A 19,717-nucleotide genomic window follows, 5' to 3' on the forward strand; every position below is an offset into this window, starting at 1 on the left:
TTTTGGGTTTGTTGTGATATGATTAATTTCTTGCGTTTCCTTGAGTGTAGTGACTCCCTTGTATTGGAGTTTTTCTTATGGTATCCTCTGTAAACCTGATTAGTAGAAAGATATTGCTTAAAATTTTTGTCATGGACTATCTTTATTTTCACATCCATGGTGATTGAGAGTGTTGCTGGGTAGAGTACTCTGGCCTGGCATCTGTGGTCTCTTAGGGTATGCATGACATCTCTCCAGGATCTTCTGGCCTTTAGAATCTCTGTTGTGAAGTCAAAGGTTATTCTGAAAGGTTTATATGTTACTTGATATTTTTCCTAGATAGCTTTTAATAATCTTTTTTCTTCTGTACATTTAGTGTTTGTATTATTATGTGGTGGGAAGATTTTCTTTTCTGATTCAATGTATTTGGTGTTCTGTATGCTTTTTGTATGTTTATGGCCATATCTTTGTGGTAAATATTTTTGTAAATTTTTATATGAGAACATTTAAATTTGTCTTGGATAAATGTCTAGGGGTTACACTGTTGTGTTATATAGTAAGTATATGTTGGATTTTATAATATACCATTCAATAACATTTTTAGAAGTGACTATGGATTCATGGGAAATTGAAAGATGGTAGAAAAATACCCTCTGTAATTTTTATTTATAGTTTCTAAAAGTTAAGTCCTAATTACAGTGCAATATAATTTGATGCAGTTTGTCTGAATACTTGGTGACATGCTAATCATGCATAGAATTACTAAAAATGCACATATTGCCAAATTTTATCACTTTTAATATCACTTTCTGTCTGTATAGTCATATTTATCTTCTGTCTATCAAGTATTTTCATGTCTACAATTTTATAATTTTAGGATGTTATATAAGTTAAAATGCACTATAAGAACATTTAGAGAAAGGTCATTTTTACTCAGAATAAGACCATTGGGAACCATCTGAGTGGCTACATATACATATATTTTTTAGTGTACATTCTAATTTTTAATGTTTTCTAATGTTATTTCTAATATTTTTGTTCATACTAACAACACTACTGCTATAGATCTTTCTAAAAATTTATTCCTGTAAAAATTTCCCTCTCATTCTTATTGTATTTTATCCATAATTCTCATCCATCTACAGCTGTTGAAATGGCCCACACACTCTTACATAGGCGTTCTATACACATTGTTCTTGGGTCTTAGTCTTTGCTCTATGTAACCACCATTCATTTCACACCCTCAAATGTTCAAATGTTTTTAAGTCTCAAGGCCAATTTCAAAGGCCATTTCTCTCAAAATAGTCATTGTGCATTGTTTTGGTATAAATAATATGTTTCCTGTAGGTAACCTAATTTGTGCTATTTACTATGTTCTATTAAATCAATTGTTTTCTAAGTGTTATCATCTTCATAATATTTTGTAGGTTGCTACATTTTCTTGACCAGAGCAATTTTTGATTATTCTCTCCTTCCCTTCTGTGCAGAGATTTCCTCTGAACTGGAGTGTGTTTCCTCCTAGAGTGAGGGTGGAAACTCCTAAGACTCAAGAGACTAATGAAGCAGAGAGCCTCATAAAGTTAGATGCTTCTCAAGTCCCCCCCACCCCTCAATGTTACAAAAGAAGTAAACTTGCTGAGAAGAACTTGACTCTCTTTAGTGAAGCTGACTGCAAGATAGGCAGGGTCCTGAAGAGGTGCAGATTTTGTGAGTCATCACACCTGCTGAGGTAGGCTTTCTAATGATGCAGCTATCTCTGAGTCACACATATTCCTGTAAGAAACCCCTCACCCGTCTCCTAGGTCAGAGTTGATTCACTTGTCTGTCATCTGTGTCATCTGTCATCAGTGCATCATTTAATGTAAACAGATGTCTGTTTACAACTTCTGAAAGAAATACACATGTGTGCAAGGCTCTCTGTCTTCACTAATGATATTCAGTATGCTGCCTATACATCAATATTAAGATGAGTTTTTGCTATCCTAGGTTTTTTGTTATTCCAGATGAATTTGCAAATTGCCCTTTCTAACTCAGTGAAGAATTGAGTTGGAATTTTGGTGGGGATCGCATTGAATCTGTAGATTGCTTTCGGCAGGATAGCCATTTTTACTATATTGATCCTGCCAATCCATGAGCATGGGAGATCTTTCCATCTTCTGAGATCTTCAATTTCTTTCTTCAGAGATTTGAAGTTCTTGTCATACAGATCTTTCACTTCCTTAGTTAGAGTTACACCAAGCTATTTTATATTATTTATGACTATTTTGAAGGGTGTTGTGAAAATTCTGAGTTTTAATTGGATATTTTCTTTATTTGCATTTCAAATGTTTTCCCCTTTCCCAGTTTCCCCTCCAGAAACCCATTTCCCCTCCCCCTGCTTCTCTGACAGTGCTCCCCAACCTCCCTGCCCTGGCATTCCCCTACACTGGGGAATAGAGCCTTCACAAGACCAAGGGCCTCTCCTCCCATTGATGCCTGACAAGGCCATCCTCTGCTACATATGTGACTGGAGTCATGGGTCTCTCCATGAGTACTCCTTGGTTGGTGGTTTAGTCCCTAGGAGCTCAGGGGTGGGGGGTCTGGTTAGTTAATATTGTTGTTCTTCCTATGGGGTTGCAAACCCCTTCAGTTCTTTCAGTCTTTTCTCTAATTCCTCCATTAGGGACCCCATGCTCAGTCCAATTGTTGGCTGTGAGCATCCACATTTGTATTTGTCAGGCTCTGGGAGAGCCTGTCAGGAGACAGCTACATTATATTCCTGTCAGCAAGCACTTCTTGGCATCAGCAATGTCTGGGTTTGGTGACTGCATATCCGATGGATCCCCAGATGGGGCAGTCTCTGGATGGCCTTTTCTTCAGTCTCTGCTCCACAATTTGTCTGTATATTTTCCCCCATGAGTATTTTGGTCCCCCTTCTAAGAAGGACTGAAGCATGCACACGTTGGTCTTCCTTCTCTTGAGCTTATAGTTTTTATGGTAACAGAGTCTTATCATAGCTTCTCAGCTTTTGTTTTCATTTTACTGCTGGTAATTCATGGTGGTTCTTGGACCTGCCAGTGTGAAAACCTCTGGGATGTTGCTGTCTCATGATTTTTTTCCTGCTTCCCAAGCCCTACACAGGGAGATCACAGGTGCATCCAGTTAGCCTTTTTCTAGTTCTCCTTCAGCCCTTTTTTCTATTTATTTTGCCTGGTTTCTATTGTGTACATTCATGTTCCCTACTCTTTCTTTTACAAAGTCAATTCAATGTTAATTACATTTAGTCCATCCTCACCTTAAGGTAAAAGGGTAAACTTCTATTCAAAAAAAAAAAAAAACCTTTTATGCATGCATCTTATATTTTTGAGCATGTAAAACAGATTTCTGGTGTTTTAATTTCATTTTCTTATAAATATAGCACCCCTCACAGCTGCGCAACAGGTTTGAAAATATTCTGATTGATCTTTATTTCCCTTGGGGCATAAATTTTTGTTTGTTAACAGGCCTTTGGAATCTTAGATTAACATCAGGCACTATTAATGCATTCTTAGTTGGTGAATTTTGTGTGTGTGTGTGTGTGTGTGTGTGTGTGTGTGTGTGTGTGGTGGGGAGAGTGATATATGTTTGTTCTCCAAGACCATGTAATGATTTTATCATTTATTATAAAATTCTGTTGCATAGAATTAGGGGGATAATTATTCAGTTTATGGCAACTTATCCTCTACTAATGCAAAGCCCCTTTGAATACTTAGTCCAAGTCTTTGCAAACTGTCATGAAGTTCACCATGAGAGGTAAGGAGAGCACGATTCCTGACCCTGTGAGGAACATAAGTGCTGCTTTCTGTCTTTTCAAATATAATAGGCCTTTCATTAATCTCAATTTGCTCCTCTATATTCTTTTTAAATTTTTATCATATTTTGTTATTTTGTATGTATGCTGCTTTGCCTACCTGTGTGTTTATGCACATTATTAGTGACTGGTGCACTCAGGGGCCAAAAGAAGATAATGGATTCCCTCAGAATTGGGGTCACTAATGATTATGAGCCACTATGTAGGTTCTGGGAATTGAACCTACACAGTCTTGTGGAAGAGTTCTTTTTTTTTTTTTTTGGCAATATATAGTTTTTATTTCAAGTTCTCAAAAACAACTGCCAGCCTAGACTCAGCAAAAGTATGTGTGTGGTATTGTTCCTTTTTTTTTCCATTTTTTATTAGGTATTTAGCTCATTTACATTTCCAATGCTATACCAAAAGTCCCCCATGCCCACCCACCCCCAATCCCCTACCCACCCACTCCCCCTTTTTGGCCCTGGTGTTCCCCTGTACTGGGGCATATAAAATTTGCGTGTCCAATGGGCCTCTCTTTCCAGTGATGGCCGACTAGGCCATCTTTTGATACTTAACAGCAGAGCCATCTCTCCAGATCTGCCCCCACACCCACCCCATCAACAATAAGCATGCTGCTGAATACTTGAATGATACTCAGGTCTCTGGAGTTCTTACTTGGTTTATGTTTCTCTTATCCTGGGACTTCTTACTTATTGATGTTTTATTCTTCCTGCAAGCATGGTCTGTTTAACTGCTCTTTTGTTTTTCTTCCACACCCTGAAGCTAGAAGATACACTCAAACCAGAAGATTGGCACAATATTAGAACACTGTATGGTTTATTCTGTCACTAGGGGATTACCTGTCTTTATTTTGAGACACTGGTATGTACACGTTTAATAACTGGATTCTCTCATTTATCCCCTCGGTTTTTATTTTATTGTTATTTCTTCTATCTTTTTACTTTATATGTGGTGGATGGCAGGAAGCATAATTCTAGAATGGGACACATATGTAGTACTGTAACAGAATAAAAATTTGTTGCTGGAGAAATCTTTTACTGCTTCCTATCAAAATGACTTCTAAACATTCTTGTATGTACCCATAGATTTTGGTTTCTATCAACCTTGGTCATTAAGAAAAAAATCTTATTTGGAGTAGGTGGTGGTTATTACAGGAACTCATAACTAGAAGCTGCTGAGAATATATGATTATGGAGTGACAGGGTGGCCTGATATCTCACCATAAGAAGAAAATAATCATTTACCCTTATCACACTTTTCAAACTCAAGGAAACAGGATGAAATGTTAATAGAATGTAGGAGCAAGTAAGTGGTATATGCTGCATTCATGTCCTCCAAATTAAAATCTTTTCTCCTAGAAGGAGAAGGATCACTTCTGAGATGCAAGAAGCTCACAAAACTTAGAGTGCTCAACACTTGTGAGCCTCTCCACAGTGTTACATAAGGATTAAACCTTTGCTACAGTAAAAGAGAATCTTCATTGAAGCTGCCTGTGAATTCTTGAACTATGACCCATGCTAGAGCGGGGCTTTCAGGAACAGAGAACTACTTGAGTCACCCATGCTCCTATAAATAACCACATTTTATTCCTTTTTCCCTGGTAGACTCGTCAGTTCGCTAAAGGAGACTTGAGTGGAATGATGTTTTTTGTCTGTTGTTGCCCCTTTAAGTTTTGTTTTTTAAAAAAGTTTTAAAAGTCTCCCTAGGGCAAGTTATGTAACACCCAGTATCTTTGGATGTATTCAATTGTTCTGTTGAATATGAGAGAGCACAAATACAGAGTAGAAGAAGACTCCAAAGTCTTGAGTTCTGAAGCAACTCTTCTAATTATTGCTGACAAGCTAGAGGCCAATCATCCAGTCATATTGATTTTTAATCTTCCTGACTAAGACATGGCAATGAAGCATTCTATGCGTAACCTATTATGAAGATAAAATAGACACATGATTAGTAATGGCTTAACTCATGGTTTTTCAGCTTCGGGGTAGTGAGAAGATATAACACATCCATTTGGGGTTTAATTTTGGATTTTGAATCTTTGTGGTTTTGCAGGCTAGCCAGATGTTGTATGAAACTCTGTGACGATGTTGAGCAACAAGGCACAGCTCCCTGTGAGACCATGAGGATTAGAAATGCAACCTCACACTGCACTGCTTTCGCAGACTTTGGGGTTCAGTTACATCATGAGCATTAAATATATTATTGACATGTGATCATTTCAGTTGATAATAGGTTTGTTAAAATATAGCCCTGTCATTAACTGAAAAACCTTTGTATAAAGTATAATTTCTGCATATAAATGGTATATACATATCTATATACATGCATATATATATATATACACACACGCATATATATATATATACATACATCTAACATTTATATGGTTTAATAACTCACAAATGTTAGAAATAAAAGAAATTACATAAATACAGGATCTTGTTTTTCAACGCTCTTTGCTTATATAGGAATGTTGATCTCTAATGTAGTTATCTATATGTTTTAACAATTTATTATTCCTTTTCCCAGTAAATAGAAATAAAAACACATTATGAGGAAAGTTATCCAGTCTGGTTTAAAATATTTAACTTCATTATACAAATGTATGAAGTGATGAAGTGATCAAATAATTTTAAAATTGAAAAAACAAAATAACTAATCTGTTCAACAAGTTATTCTATGATCACATAATGCTCTGTAACAAAATATATGCATGCTAGACAAAAATAATAAATCAAAGAACATCTCATTAACTCTATTAACTATAAAAACTACTTAAATTATCTAGTACACATTTTTATTACTTTTCTTCATAAAATAATTTCTGTTTTTCTAAGAGAAAAAGAAAAACATGTATATTTTATAATTTTGACTGGTCCTGGATTTTCCATTCCAAGGCTATTTAAAGTAGGCAACCACATTTCCTCAATATAGAATTTCAGGCAATAAAATGTTAAATTACACTCTAGAAAATGCTTTCTCCAATCATGTGATTTTTACCATAAAGAATTAATAATGAAAGAAACTAATAACACACAGGAAAACTTATTTCAAATAACCAAGGCCAACTTATAAAAATATGTCTGTATTAATTTGAATGTCACCTAGGCATATTAGATAACTAAGTAGTTGTGTGTTGAGGGACATGATGCATCTATAAGATGATATAAACTGTATTAAACAAAAATGAAAGAGATGGAGAGTGAAAGAAGGAGGAGGAAATTACAAGGACAATATTTTACTTCCTATAATTATTTAGGAGATAATTCATTCCAATTAACTAATTTTTTTCACTAAAAAAAAATTGCTTCACTTTTCAGTACTCAAACTCATTTTTGCATCTCATACACACTGCCCACTCAATTTACAAATGATAGCTTATATAAATTAATCTGCTTAACTATCTGCAGGGTTGAACTTAAGATCATGTATTGGTTCAGCAAGAAAAAAAAAAGCTTTTGGTAGGTTACAGTCTTATAGAATGGTTTAAACAAATTACCAGTAGACTTATTCTTAGACCACTGGATAATCAAAAGAATTGTTCAACTGGGGCTTTAAATTGTTTAGAAGTTGAATGGTTGGATGTGTAGATTGTTTCTATCATCAGTTGGTCCCCTTCATACTTCTTAGTGACACACCACCCTCACTTCACTTTTGCTGTAGCTACTCTAGACTTCCTACAATAATTTCTTCTTTGTATCTGCTTAGAACACAGATGCTTCCTTTTAGTTGCTTTCCAGCACTAACAGGAGTTTGCTTTTGAGTATATTTGAAGAAGGGGACTGAATAAATGGCTCAAACATTAAGGGCATTTACCTGGGTTTGGTGCTCAGTATCCACAAATTAGAATGCTAGTACCACCATCTATAGCTTGTTTCCACCAAATTTGACACCTTCATCTGATCACAACAGGCACCAGGCACTTATTTGGTTCATATATATGTGCACACACACACACGCACACGCACACATATGTGCACATAGACATAAAATGCACAGACAAATAAAAGATGTATATTAAAAAGAACTTAATGTGTATAATTTAATCTGGGATCTCTTTATTTTCACAAGTAAAATCTTTGTACTACACAAGAGCTTCCTAATAACTTCATAAAAGTTCCCTTGTAGATTCAATGAGATAAAGATTCATTTTTCTGTCTCTTCCACCAAATTACCTATGATGCCTTATAAGTCAGATAGTGCTTGGTCTTGTTCTTCAGTTTAACATTGGGTCCTCTTCTGGGGTCAGACCAACACAGGTATTTAGTAAATATTTGTGGTGTTCATGAGAAGATTCATATGCTTCTGAGAGATAGGATGTTCGATTACATGTTCAAGTCCCTGAAGTTTAATCCTTAGTTCTATCAAAATAAATGTGTCATTGAACTACTATAAACCTATAAAGGCATATTGGAATTTTGTCAGTCTTGAGTTTTTTACAGGTCTTATGCATGCTGTTATAACTACAGAATTCAAATATTCATCTGCCCAGTTGTGTCTAGAATACAATGTTTCCTTGTATTTATCCACTGACTCTTTTACACTCTTTCTGCCTCATTTTTTTGGTATAGGTTCCTCATTCTTGGGAAGAGGAGTATACATGAACATAAACATGGATGCTGGAAACTTAGGTACACTTAAAAAGTAGCAAGTACTCAAGACCTACAACTCAGCATTTTGACTGTGGTGTTTTGTAATAGTCTATACTTTTTGCAAAGAAAGCACTATAAAAGTGATTTGAAGGAGAAAATGAAAATGCAGGGCTCTTATTAAGGAAAGAGTGCTGTTCTCCTATCTATTGCTCTTCTATCCTCTACAAAAGGTCCCGGCAATGATCTCTTTATACCCATAGACAAGTGTAGTCCTCACCCCTCAATGAAACTTCTCTTTGCAACAACTGTAGCAATAAACTATTACAAAGAAACACAATTAAAATGCACAGTTGTCACCAACTGTGTCACTCAAAATCTAGTCCTGCTCCTCACCTCCATACTACAGCAGAGCTGACCCTAGCACTGGGGTACAGATGAGCCAGCCCTGAGGCTCTAAGAGCTGAAGAGCTAGCCCAGCCCCTCCCAGGCTGTAGCTCTTGGAAGAGTGGGCCCCTTGACTAGGCAACAGAATGGAGCTGTATCTGGAGGAATGAGTGTGTATAACTCACCCTGGTGGTACAAATGAAGAAAAGCCAGTGGGCTGACCAGCTCGGTTACCACTCAGGACCATAGTTAGGGCTCTGAGATGTGCAAATCTAAGTCATCTGCAAATGGTTGGGAAAAGGCCAGTCCAGCTGAAAGGGAACTGCAGGATCTCCATGACACAGGGCAACAACAGGATAACTGGAAGGATTCCCAATTAGGTTCCAATATTGATGGAGTCACAGAAGCCAGAGATCTTGAACCAGACCATTGACTCACTGCAATAAACATTTGTCAGTGGCGATGCATGGACAGATGGGTGTACTCTAGGACACACTATGAAACACTACAGCATCCACAATGAGATGTTTTCTATGTTTTGTTTTTGTTTGGGTTGTTGTTGGGGTTTTTTTGTGTGTGTTTCATTTTGGAAGGAAGTTGCAAGGGCAAATGGCAGATATGAGGGGATGGGGAGATGAGTAGGACTCCCCACATGATGTGAAACTCAAAAAGAATCAATAAAAAAGTTTTAAAAATGCTGAGTTGTAGATCTTAGTAAAGATGTCTGAAAAAGTCATAAGAAATAATACTACTATTTACCTAAAATACACATAATACTCGCAAGTCTGTATTTAAATATACATATGTAATTCAAATGAAAATTTCCCATTTGAGTTGACAATGCTTCCTACAAAATCCAAAGCAAAAAAAAATCTAGCAAAAGCCACAGCATGCCCTCTTTTATGTTGTTGGTCCAGGTTGTCCAAAAGATGCTCAAAACATTAAAGTCTATTGATATCACTTTTGGTTGCCCCAAGGGTTGTAAATTAGGTTTCTATCCTTGAAGATGCCATGCACTTCTGAAACAGGGTCTGTAGACATCTACGTCGGAACTGATCTGAGTGTCTTCTCCATGAGAATTAGCTTTCATGGTACCAGAAGCTTCCAAAGAAGGGAAACAACCAAAAGTCCTCCACAGGTATGATGCCTATGAACTACAGCAATTACTACCAGCATGTCAAGACAACCATAATGCTGCCATAGTGGGACTTCTACCTTGATTGTATCCAACAGCTCTGTAATTGGCCTTGAAACACATTCAACAGGAAAGACATCATGCCCCAGGACTAGTGAGGCCATGGATCTTGAAGGAGAACCTGCAACTACCAAGTAGTTTATTTTAAACAGGCACTAATCCCTAATTCCAGCCCCTCATTCTTAATTTTGAAGCCTAAATCTCTATAAGTGAATTTCATAGTGAATTCATATGAGCCATACAGGTATTATCTGTCACTAGTCACAGAAACACATTCGCTTTAGGTTAGATTTTATTTTATTCAATTACATTTTGAGATACCTCACTGACTCACACTGCACAGCCCCAAATTGCTCTCAGACTTATGATCTCCCTTCCTCAGCCTTCTGAGCTCTTGAATCATAGTTATACATCAAGCACTTGACCTTCTTTCTAAAAGCAACTGAAACCAAATAAACTATTATTTATAGAAATTTTTTTATTATAAAGCAGAATTTCCTTTTCAGGATTGTATTCAATTCTATATTTCCCATTAATTCTCTCTCTTTTTTTTTACAAGAAGGGAGGAAGAATAATATAAGATAATGTGATGAACATAAGTTTTACAAAGCACATCGTGTGCATGATTAACTGACACTAAAGGATGCTGAGAATGAAAGGCACTGTACCTATGCTCAATATATACTTATCTCCCCTTACTTCATGTTTCTATTCAGGCACCACTGAGATCCCTCAACATGAGGAGGGTCCTGAGAAAGGGGGAATGGGAACTGTGCTGATTCAATAATGACTCAGAGTCAGCAGTAGATCCAACTGTCAGTTCAAGTCTTCCTCTTTGTCCAAGGATGTTCATCATTCTTCCTTCTTCTCCTTTCTTCACTTTTCATTATTCTCATTCTTTTGCTTTCTCCTGACCAGAGATCCTGAACCTAGTCTTTTATTTACTAAAACTACAACATCAAGGCTTTGAACATTGTTAAAAAATGTTTTTTAAATCCTTAAATGTACATAAAGTTCATGAATTTCAGATCATTAGTTCCAACCCCTGCTTCCTTAAAATAGAAACTAAACACAAAGTGAAAGCACATTTCCTTATAGTTTTTACACAGCTTGTTCTTCACAGGTAGCTGGGCACAGTTCTTGTGGGTTTCTAGTACAGCAGACAGCAGTGATTAAGTAACTTTTTTATGTAAGAATAGAAAGGTGACAGACTAGTAAGGTTAAAATGCTTTCTTACAAAGTTTTAAAATTTATGTAAGTAAGGCAGCTAGAACTTGCTAATATCTCTCTAGGCACTGTCATCTCCAACTCCTGAAGGAGCCAGAATGAAATACTAACCTTTTATAAGGTTATACATTGCCACTTATACTCTAGTCCTTGTTTCCTCATCCTAGCAATTCCATTGCCTCAGGTATTCTCTTTCTAATTCTATTTGTTTCTAGATACAAACCTTTTTTCCCACAAAATAAACCCATCTATCATTTGCTTGTTTTTTTTTAATATAAATTTCTTCTTTTCCTATCCATGCCTTTTCTTCCAAAGATGACTTTAATTTTCCATCCTTGTTGTCCTCAAGTTCACCCTGAATAATTTATGCAACAATCATTGGACCGGAGGGTACATGTATCTCCTAATAATTCCAAGTTCAAGGCCAAATCACACAATGAACAGTTTCTATGAAGGACCATGTAGGCTTTTATGGCCTCTGTGGTTATACTGTCTAGATCTTTTCCCATGGCCCTAAAGGCTAAGGAGAAGGCCCCTAACTTGACCTCCACAGGCTTATGACCACTTACATTCCTCATCCCTGAGAACTGCATTTGTTTCCTTTATTATGGGGTGATTAGCTTGGTGAAATTAGTGAAGGCATATTCCTCAGAAAGAGAGATTGAAAGTAGAATAAAAGAAACAGCAGATCAGCTTCAGGGCAACAGCAGTCATCAGCACAGGTCAAGATCAATGGCCTGGCAATGCTCCAGAGGCAGGCACTCCCCTTAATTAAGCCATGCTGGACCCAGTATGCATGATTTTCAGATGCTGGGATTTGAACTCAGGACCTCTGGAAGAGCAGTCAGTGCTCTTAACTGCTAGGAGCCATCTCCCTAGCCCACTATACAGTTTCTTTTACACATTGCAAACTCACATGTAATACTTAATGCATTAAAAATAGACATGAGTCTACCTTGTTTTCTTAACCCTAATCTAATAAAAGCAATAATTATATCTATAAATAGCAGTCTAGATATTCACTAAACAAACAATTTACTCTATTCTTAGATACAAATAGATTCTTATCTCTTTCATTCTGAGTCTTTCCATGTAAACAGAAAGGAATTCTCAAAGAGGGAGTGAGGTGGATTGTTAATTAAGCATTCTAGATAAGAAGTTAAGTAAAGACTATATTCCAGTTGGTGTCTTTCCCAAAGAAGTGCCAAAATATAAAATACATAGAGAAAATAATATAATTATAGGAGAAAGGAATTAAGAAGTAAAAAAAAAATTTATTTTGTCTTCAAAGATCTATTATGAAATGTAGATACTCCTCAACTAATAATTCTTGGGGTCCCAAGAAATCCATAAAAGTTGAAAGTACAGTACTTCAAAAATGGAACACATACAAATTCTGTCAACAAAGCCAAGAACCTCTGATGACATAGGTCACAGGCCCTAGAAAAGCACCTGCTACTATCCTTCTGCTTGATTACATAACAGTAAAACAATTCCTGATGATGTATCACTATACCATTTATTAGCATTGATCAACCCTCAACAGAGACTCTTCCTCCCCCTACCAGTGGACAATTAATGAAGAGACTGACAACTGGGAAATCTTCGTAGAATAAGAGACTCTGAATGTCAGACATAAATGCGATGTCTGTACCACACCACACCCTTAATGCTCAGGGATTTATGTAAAAGCGATGGTACAAAGATGGTAAAATCCAGAGGTTCTGGATGACTTCAAGGAAACAATGTTTTCCAGACACAACAGGTTAAATGAGCATATGAACACACAGACATTGTGACAGCATGCACAATGTCTGCACAAATTCAAGCAAGACAGAATTTCAGCATAGAGACAGGGAGAGGGAAAGATATCCCATCTATACCTCAATAACTGTTCATGTTTGATAGCTGTTGGGAGAAGGAAACTTAGTTTTCATTAGTGGTGAGACAACAAGCATATGGTCTACACTCCAGGACAGGCCACATGCCCAAAAGTAATTGGACTCAATTAGCTTTAAAAAGACAATGAGCTTTTAAAAAGTTGGGGAAGAAAGGAGATGGGTGAAGAGATGAGTAGGATGATGGATGATTTGGGAGAGGAGATGAATAAGATCCAAATACATTGTATGAAAGAGGGGAACCTGATATGGTATTGATGAGGGAAAAGGACTGAAGCCCTGAGGCCCAATAGAAAGAATGGAAACAGGCAACTTCGGGAGGTAGGAGGTTGAGAGTCCCTCCAGAATGTACCAGAGACTTAGGAGGTGAGAGATTCTCAGGACTCAAAGGGAGGGACTTTACATGAAATGTCCAACAATAGGAAGAGGGAACTTACAGAGTCTACCTCCAGCAGGAAGACAGGGCATCAAATGAGGGAGGGCCCTCCCACAGTCAAAATATTCACCCACAATTGCTCCTGTCTGGAAGAATTACGAGGATGGAAATGGAGAGGAATCTGAGGAAAAGAAGATCCAGCAACAGGTGCAAAATGAGATCCAGCTCAAGAGGAGGTCCCAAGGCCTGACTCTATTACTGAGGCTATGGAGTGCTCACAAAAAGGGACCTAGCATGACCGCATTCCAGAAGATCTAACAAGCAGCTGAAAGAGTCAGATGCAGATATTTGCACCCAGCTAATGGACAGAAGCTGCTGACCCCTGTGGTTGAATTAGGGAAAGGGTGAAAGAAGCTGAGGAGGAGGGTGGCCCTGTAGGAAGACGTTTATACTGGAACTGCTTATTTCTTTGGTTTAGTTTGGTCTGGATTGTGTGTGTGTGTGTGTGTGTGTGTGTGTGTGTGTGTGTTTCCAACTTAACATATGCAACATTCATCTGGGGAAGAAAAAGGAACCTTAATTGAGGGACTGCATTCATCAGATTGTCTATGGGTAAGTCTGTGGGGAATTTTCTTGATTAATGATTGATAGGGGAGGGCAACCTACTCTGGACAATACTACCCCTGGGTAGGTGTCTAGGGTCGTATGTGGAATCAAGCTTGAGGAGGCTTTGGACAACAAATCACTAGGCAGCATTCTTGCATGGCCTCGCTTCAGTTCTCCTTCTACATTCCAATTCTCACTTTCCTTCCCAGTGGCCCGTGATAGAGCATGTAAGCTGAACAAACTTTTCTGTCCCAGTTGACTTAGTGTCTTCTCCTACACAGAAAGCAAAACCAGCATACTTATTTTCATCATTGTTGTCTATTTGACTGTTGAGACATATAATTGTGTGTGTGTGAGAGAAAGAGAGAGAAATAGAGAGAGAAGAGAGAGAAGAGAGAAGAGAGAAGAGAGAAGAGAGGATAAAATCAGAGAACCAACAAAGGAATCAAACCAATGGAGTAATAAGTGGAAGATCATCGTGAAAGCTGGGGAGTTATAGCATAGCTATTAATTAACCACTAAAAATATCAAGTATCTCAATGCATAGAAAAAGAGAAAACAAACTTTGATGTCTAGAAATGTTCATTGTCTCCAAAGATATTGCTGTTCTATTAAAATGCTTTTTCTCTCTTTCTGTCATGTGGGTTCAGATTTGAATGCGGCTGACAAATGAACAGGACTGGACAGGTCACAGCTTTTTTTCATCCAATCCTTTTCCTTTCTAGAAAGAGGAAATGGTTTTCTGTCTGTGATGAGTAAACTGGATGCTCAGAAAACAAGGATGGAATTGTGAATTTGAAAAATATTCTTTGGTAGCCTAGCAGTGATCTGAACTAGGCTTCAATCTCCATTTTGATTTAATAACTGTGATTTTAAGAAACAGTGGATGAACAACAGAACCTGTGATTCATCACCTCCAGCTTTGCAAGGTTCCTGAAGTGAACTGAAGAGAAAGCCTTGATGGCGGGGGCAGCTAATGGGATCTTTCAGTATTTGGGGAACTGGGTGTTCTCCTCCTGGGAGTGGAGGCCCTGGCTGTCAGTGATGAGCATTTTGCCAGGAGGGAGGACTCCACCTCCTTCATGTTTCCTCATAGCAGAGATTCTTAAAAGAGAGACTCACCTGTTGGCTCTTTTGTTTTTTCCTGCCTGGTTCTAAATCCACCCCTGGGAATAGTCTTCATCTGATCTAGTGTTGGGATCATCAGAGCATTTTATAGTCACTGATTCTATTGTACAGTATTAACTTGCCTACCAGCAAACACAGGTGTCAGGTGGTCTGACTTGGCTGATACAAAATAAACTATATTAGTAATTTTACATCAATATTTAAAAAGCTTTTACAGGCAAGGAAGTTCTTTTCTGGTCTCAGTGGGGGAGGATGTGCCTAATCCAGTAAAGACTTGATGCCCCAGGAGAGGAAGATCCTGGGGCCTGAGTGAGGTCAGGGGTGGAGGAGGAGGGGGTGGGGTAGTGTGGTAACATCCTCTCAGAGGCAAAGGGGACACCTGGGATAGGATTAAGAACTCTATTTGAAATGTAAATGAGAAAATACCTTATAAAAAATTAAAAAAAAAGAACTCTGGGAGGGGGAACTAGGAGGGGGAAATATTTGGAATATAAATAAATAAAATAATTTAATTTTTTTAAAAAGCTTTTTTTATAGAAACAAGGGTGTCCTTATGAACACAATTATAAAATAAAAAGGATACTTTTGATTTCAATTCAACTTTGGAATGGAAATGCGCAGGAGAGTTGTAACTGTTGCTGAGATGCAGGTTCAAGCAGGTTGACTGTAAAATGTAGGTGCTGAGAACCTACTGGGAGCCGAGCTCTCATTAGCTATACAGCTCACCATGTATTCTCAGTATCGTGAAAAGCAGTAAAGTTCTACAAACACACCATCACCGTACACAGGTAACATTTGAGCCTGAGAACAAGTGTAGGGTACATGTATGATTTCCTCTGCTTCACATGCTAGGAAACAGTCTCGGAGGAAAGACGCGACTTGCCCAAGGCAGCAGAGCAATTGGTGAGTCAACTGTTGGACCCAGGGAGATCTTGTTCCAAAGCTGGTTCATTTCCATGGGGCTGTCGTCACACGGACAGGAATAGAAACAGACTGCCTGCCTCCTTGCCCATTTTCCTTCCATTAAGTTATGAAAGACCTTGGTTTTCTAACCTGTGACTGTAATACATAGACTTTGCTTTCCATAGTCACTATTTTACTGAGCAATGGAATTGTGATTAAAAACTATTACAAAATTAATAGTCAAATAAGTACATAAAATAATAAATAATAAAAGCTTTTAAAATTTATTTTGTAACTGATAAACTATTTCATGAGAGAAAAGGGAGAAAAATCTGGCATTTTGAATTTTGAAAGTGCAGAGATTATTAAAAGGTCTTTGCTTTCGGGACTTTTCTGTATACATGGAAACTCTGAGAATTACTGAAATCAAACTACTTGGTTCTGGCTTTGGTTACTTTTTAAAATGTCCTTTGGCTGAGAGACCTAAGTGAACACTGGAAGGAGTGCTGGTATGAACAATGAACTACTTGTAGAATGAAACAAAGAAACAACATTACTAGGAAAAAGGGTTATATTCATGTATTTATATTCTCTAATTACTTACTTATTATATTTTTTCATTGAAGTAAGGCTAAGTAATAAAACAATCAATTTATTTAGCATAGAGTATAATTTTCATATCATGGGTTATTGAAAGTTTAATCTTGAATCTCTAATATTTCGGAGAAGTGTGGGATTTGGTTAGGATAACATATTCTTTTGACTGAGATTTATTTCTGTGGTTCTAAATAGGGAAGAAGATTAGCATCTCTCACATGTTAGGCAAGTGCTTCGTGAAGGGACTACTTCAGCAGTCCTACAAGAACGTTTAAAAGTAGTTATGTACAAGACCTATTTTCACAAAGTTTCTGCTCTTACCTATGTGCACACTGAAAAGGATGCCAACTTTGTAGCTGCCGTGTGGCAATTAAGTCACACACTTCAGAACTCTTGTAGATAAAGTCAATGGGAGCACGAGGTTCTCTCACTATACACAACTTTTCCCAGATGTAGAAATCTCTACTTCTTTTTTTTTTCCTGATGGGTAGGAAAACCGATCTGTCTGCTTCTCTCTTCCCCCTCTCACTTATGAAGGGAAGTCAATTAGAGAGAGGCATATTTGACTAGGAGGTAGCATGCCTGGTATCACAAGGGAACTCACATAGGATTAGAAATGATCAACTTCAGGAGGGTTCTTTCTCTAGACTTATGAGGATGGGTATTATAAAAATATATTACTTTCAGAAATAGATACTATCTGCTTAAATCCAACACCTTGGCAGGATCTCACAAGATGGAAACTAAACTGGTGTTCTCTAAGGAGTCTAACATGAGCCTGAACAACTGGTTCTGTGTGTGTCACCAACCAGTATGTATAAAAGTAAGCTGCATCTCACGAGTTCAGTCTTAGAGCACCAGCTGAGCAATGCACAGAGCAGTCCTGTAACCAACTTACATCATCTTCAGCATGAAGACAGCCACGGTGCCAATGCTTCTGACCCTGGCATTTTATCTCACACAAGGTGAGCAATTTGCATACAACTGAAGTTTCTTACCACACAGCCCAGAGCCTGGGGAAGGGACTTTTCTTCCTCAACTCCACTTAGAAAATGTGTGTGTGTGTGTGTGTGTGTGTGTGTGTGTGTGTGTGTGTGTGTGTGTGTGTGTGTGTGTGATTTAAAATCTTGAACCATTTTTAAAAACAGAAAGGAGTTTGAGAACAATTAAACTTTTATCTCTGAGAGGCCCTCCTAACAATTTTATACTAGTTCGGAAGAGCCAATAGATTATTCTGTACCTTCCCCTCATTAAGCATCCAGTTTTCACTACTTTTAGATATGAGACACTTAAAACTGGTATATATCAATAATACATGTACTTTGATAATACATGTATAAATTAATATTAAAAATGAATTAGTAAAATATGAAAATAAATTATATTGACTATTCCTGTTTTAAGACAATAAGGTCTTATGTGTTTATTTTAAAAAAGTTAAATACACAACTTTCTAAAATATCTTAAAAATGAGTAAAAATGTTGGACCTGAAGGATGAAGTACTTTTGTGTGAGCTAAAAAATAAATTTTCTAATTTTGTGTTTGATTGTTAGGATGACATAGGCTACGTAAATTTACCTTTCTACAAGTGCATTTTAAAACACATAACCTTGGTATAAGCTACTGCGATCATGATAAACAAATGATATCTTCAACTTCATACTACCTGGGTGGGCGTTTTAAGTTATATTTAATTTAGTATGAAGTATTTCACAGTATGCTATCACCTTTTAAGGAAGAATGATATATTTTAGTATGCAATGAGTTTTGGGGAAAGGAGATAATCTGGTAGGAGTAGGATTATAGTATAGTATTATTTTCCAAAGTAGATGAACCTTCCTAAGTGTATGAACCTTTGTGACCATTTCCTAGTACACTGCACTCATTTGATTGGCCACCATAAATCTTAATACATTCAATACAATTTGTGGTTTTAGAATATACTTTCAGTAAAGCAATAAGATCCCTCCATTACATGAATAATATGTCTAATTTATTATATACTTTACATTCTCTTAACTTTGGTTTCTGCATTTTTTGTCCCAGATGCTGCTGGTGAGAAAGGCAATCAGGTCAGTCCTGTTTATTGTCATTGAATTCATTCTAAGTTTCCTAAAGAAATTGATTTGTGGCCAACAACTTCATGTTACTGGCAGGCATGAATAGCTTCTGTTAAAAACAGAGAAACAAGTTTTTATGGATCTAACATGAGTATTTCTCCTTATGTCTCTTTCTCTGCCTGTCTCTTTCTCTGTCTCCTTCTCTGTTTCTCTTTCTTCTTCTCAATATATAATTGATATAAGGTGTTTACAAGAGGCAATCCACCATGCTAAAATGATGCTTTAAAACACCATAGGCAAGGATACAAAAAAATCAACTAAAATAATTAATACTGTTTCACTCAGCAGTTGAAGAAGTCAAGATACAGCACATATTTTCTGGTAATTATTATGCAAAAAAATGATGAGCACATGTGCATGCACGCACACACACAATTAAATAAATATTTATTTAATGGCTAGTGTATTTCTAATTTTATTTTGAATTGTCAGAACATTTTAAAGTAAACATCAAAACCATGCCTCTCTGAATTAACATGTGGTATATTAAATAGTAGTAACTAGGAAGAAAAAGAGTAAGATACAGAATATTCCAAGAAATAAAGGTTGTCTCCATTTCTAAATGGACTAAACACACAGAGTTTTATATGGTGAGAAAGCATGGGAAGAAAAATCAAAAACCAAAAGAGATCTTTGCAGCTTACAGAAGCCCATGTAGAAGTAGCTATGAGGGCAGAGTCCTGGATGCAGGAAGGTATCAGCCAGCTGTGATAGTCCCAGTATTGAGAAATAAAAGAATCATCTTGTATAGAAATACATTTTTATCTATTTGAAATATAATTGAAAAGGATGTGTCTTTGTCATGTACATATTTTATTTGTGTCCATTGGCTACTATGCATGCCATTGATTATTATTTAAAGCAATATTGCACGTGTAACAA

General features: G+C 37.0%; 1 protein-coding gene across 3 annotated transcripts in view; it reads left to right on the forward strand.

Annotated features, from left to right (window-relative positions):
* Positions 1–13,863: 13,863 nt before the first annotated feature.
* The window catches only part of Spink5 (serine peptidase inhibitor, Kazal type 5), a 62,943-nt gene continuing 57,089 nt past the window's right edge, over positions 13,864–19,717 (forward strand). Inside the window, exons 1-4 of one of the 3 annotated variants that reach the window (XM_006526279.4) lie at positions 13,864–14,092; positions 16,067–16,117; positions 17,440–17,679; positions 18,762–18,787. In XM_006526279.4, coding sequence (XP_006526342.1) covers positions 17,625–17,679; positions 18,762–18,787 — 81 coding nt within the window. In that variant the 5' untranslated portion in view covers positions 13,864–14,092; positions 16,067–16,117; positions 17,440–17,624. Of the gene's footprint in view, positions 14,093–16,066; positions 16,118–17,439; positions 17,680–18,761; positions 18,788–19,717 lie in introns of those variants that run through there. The other 2 variants (XM_006526280.4, NM_001081180.1) reach the window with 2 other exon arrangements.

This window comes from Mus musculus, chromosome 18, assembly GCF_000001635.26.
Source record: "Mus musculus strain C57BL/6J chromosome 18, GRCm38.p6 C57BL/6J".
NCBI classification, from domain to species: Eukaryota; Metazoa; Chordata; class Mammalia; order Rodentia; family Muridae; genus Mus; species Mus musculus.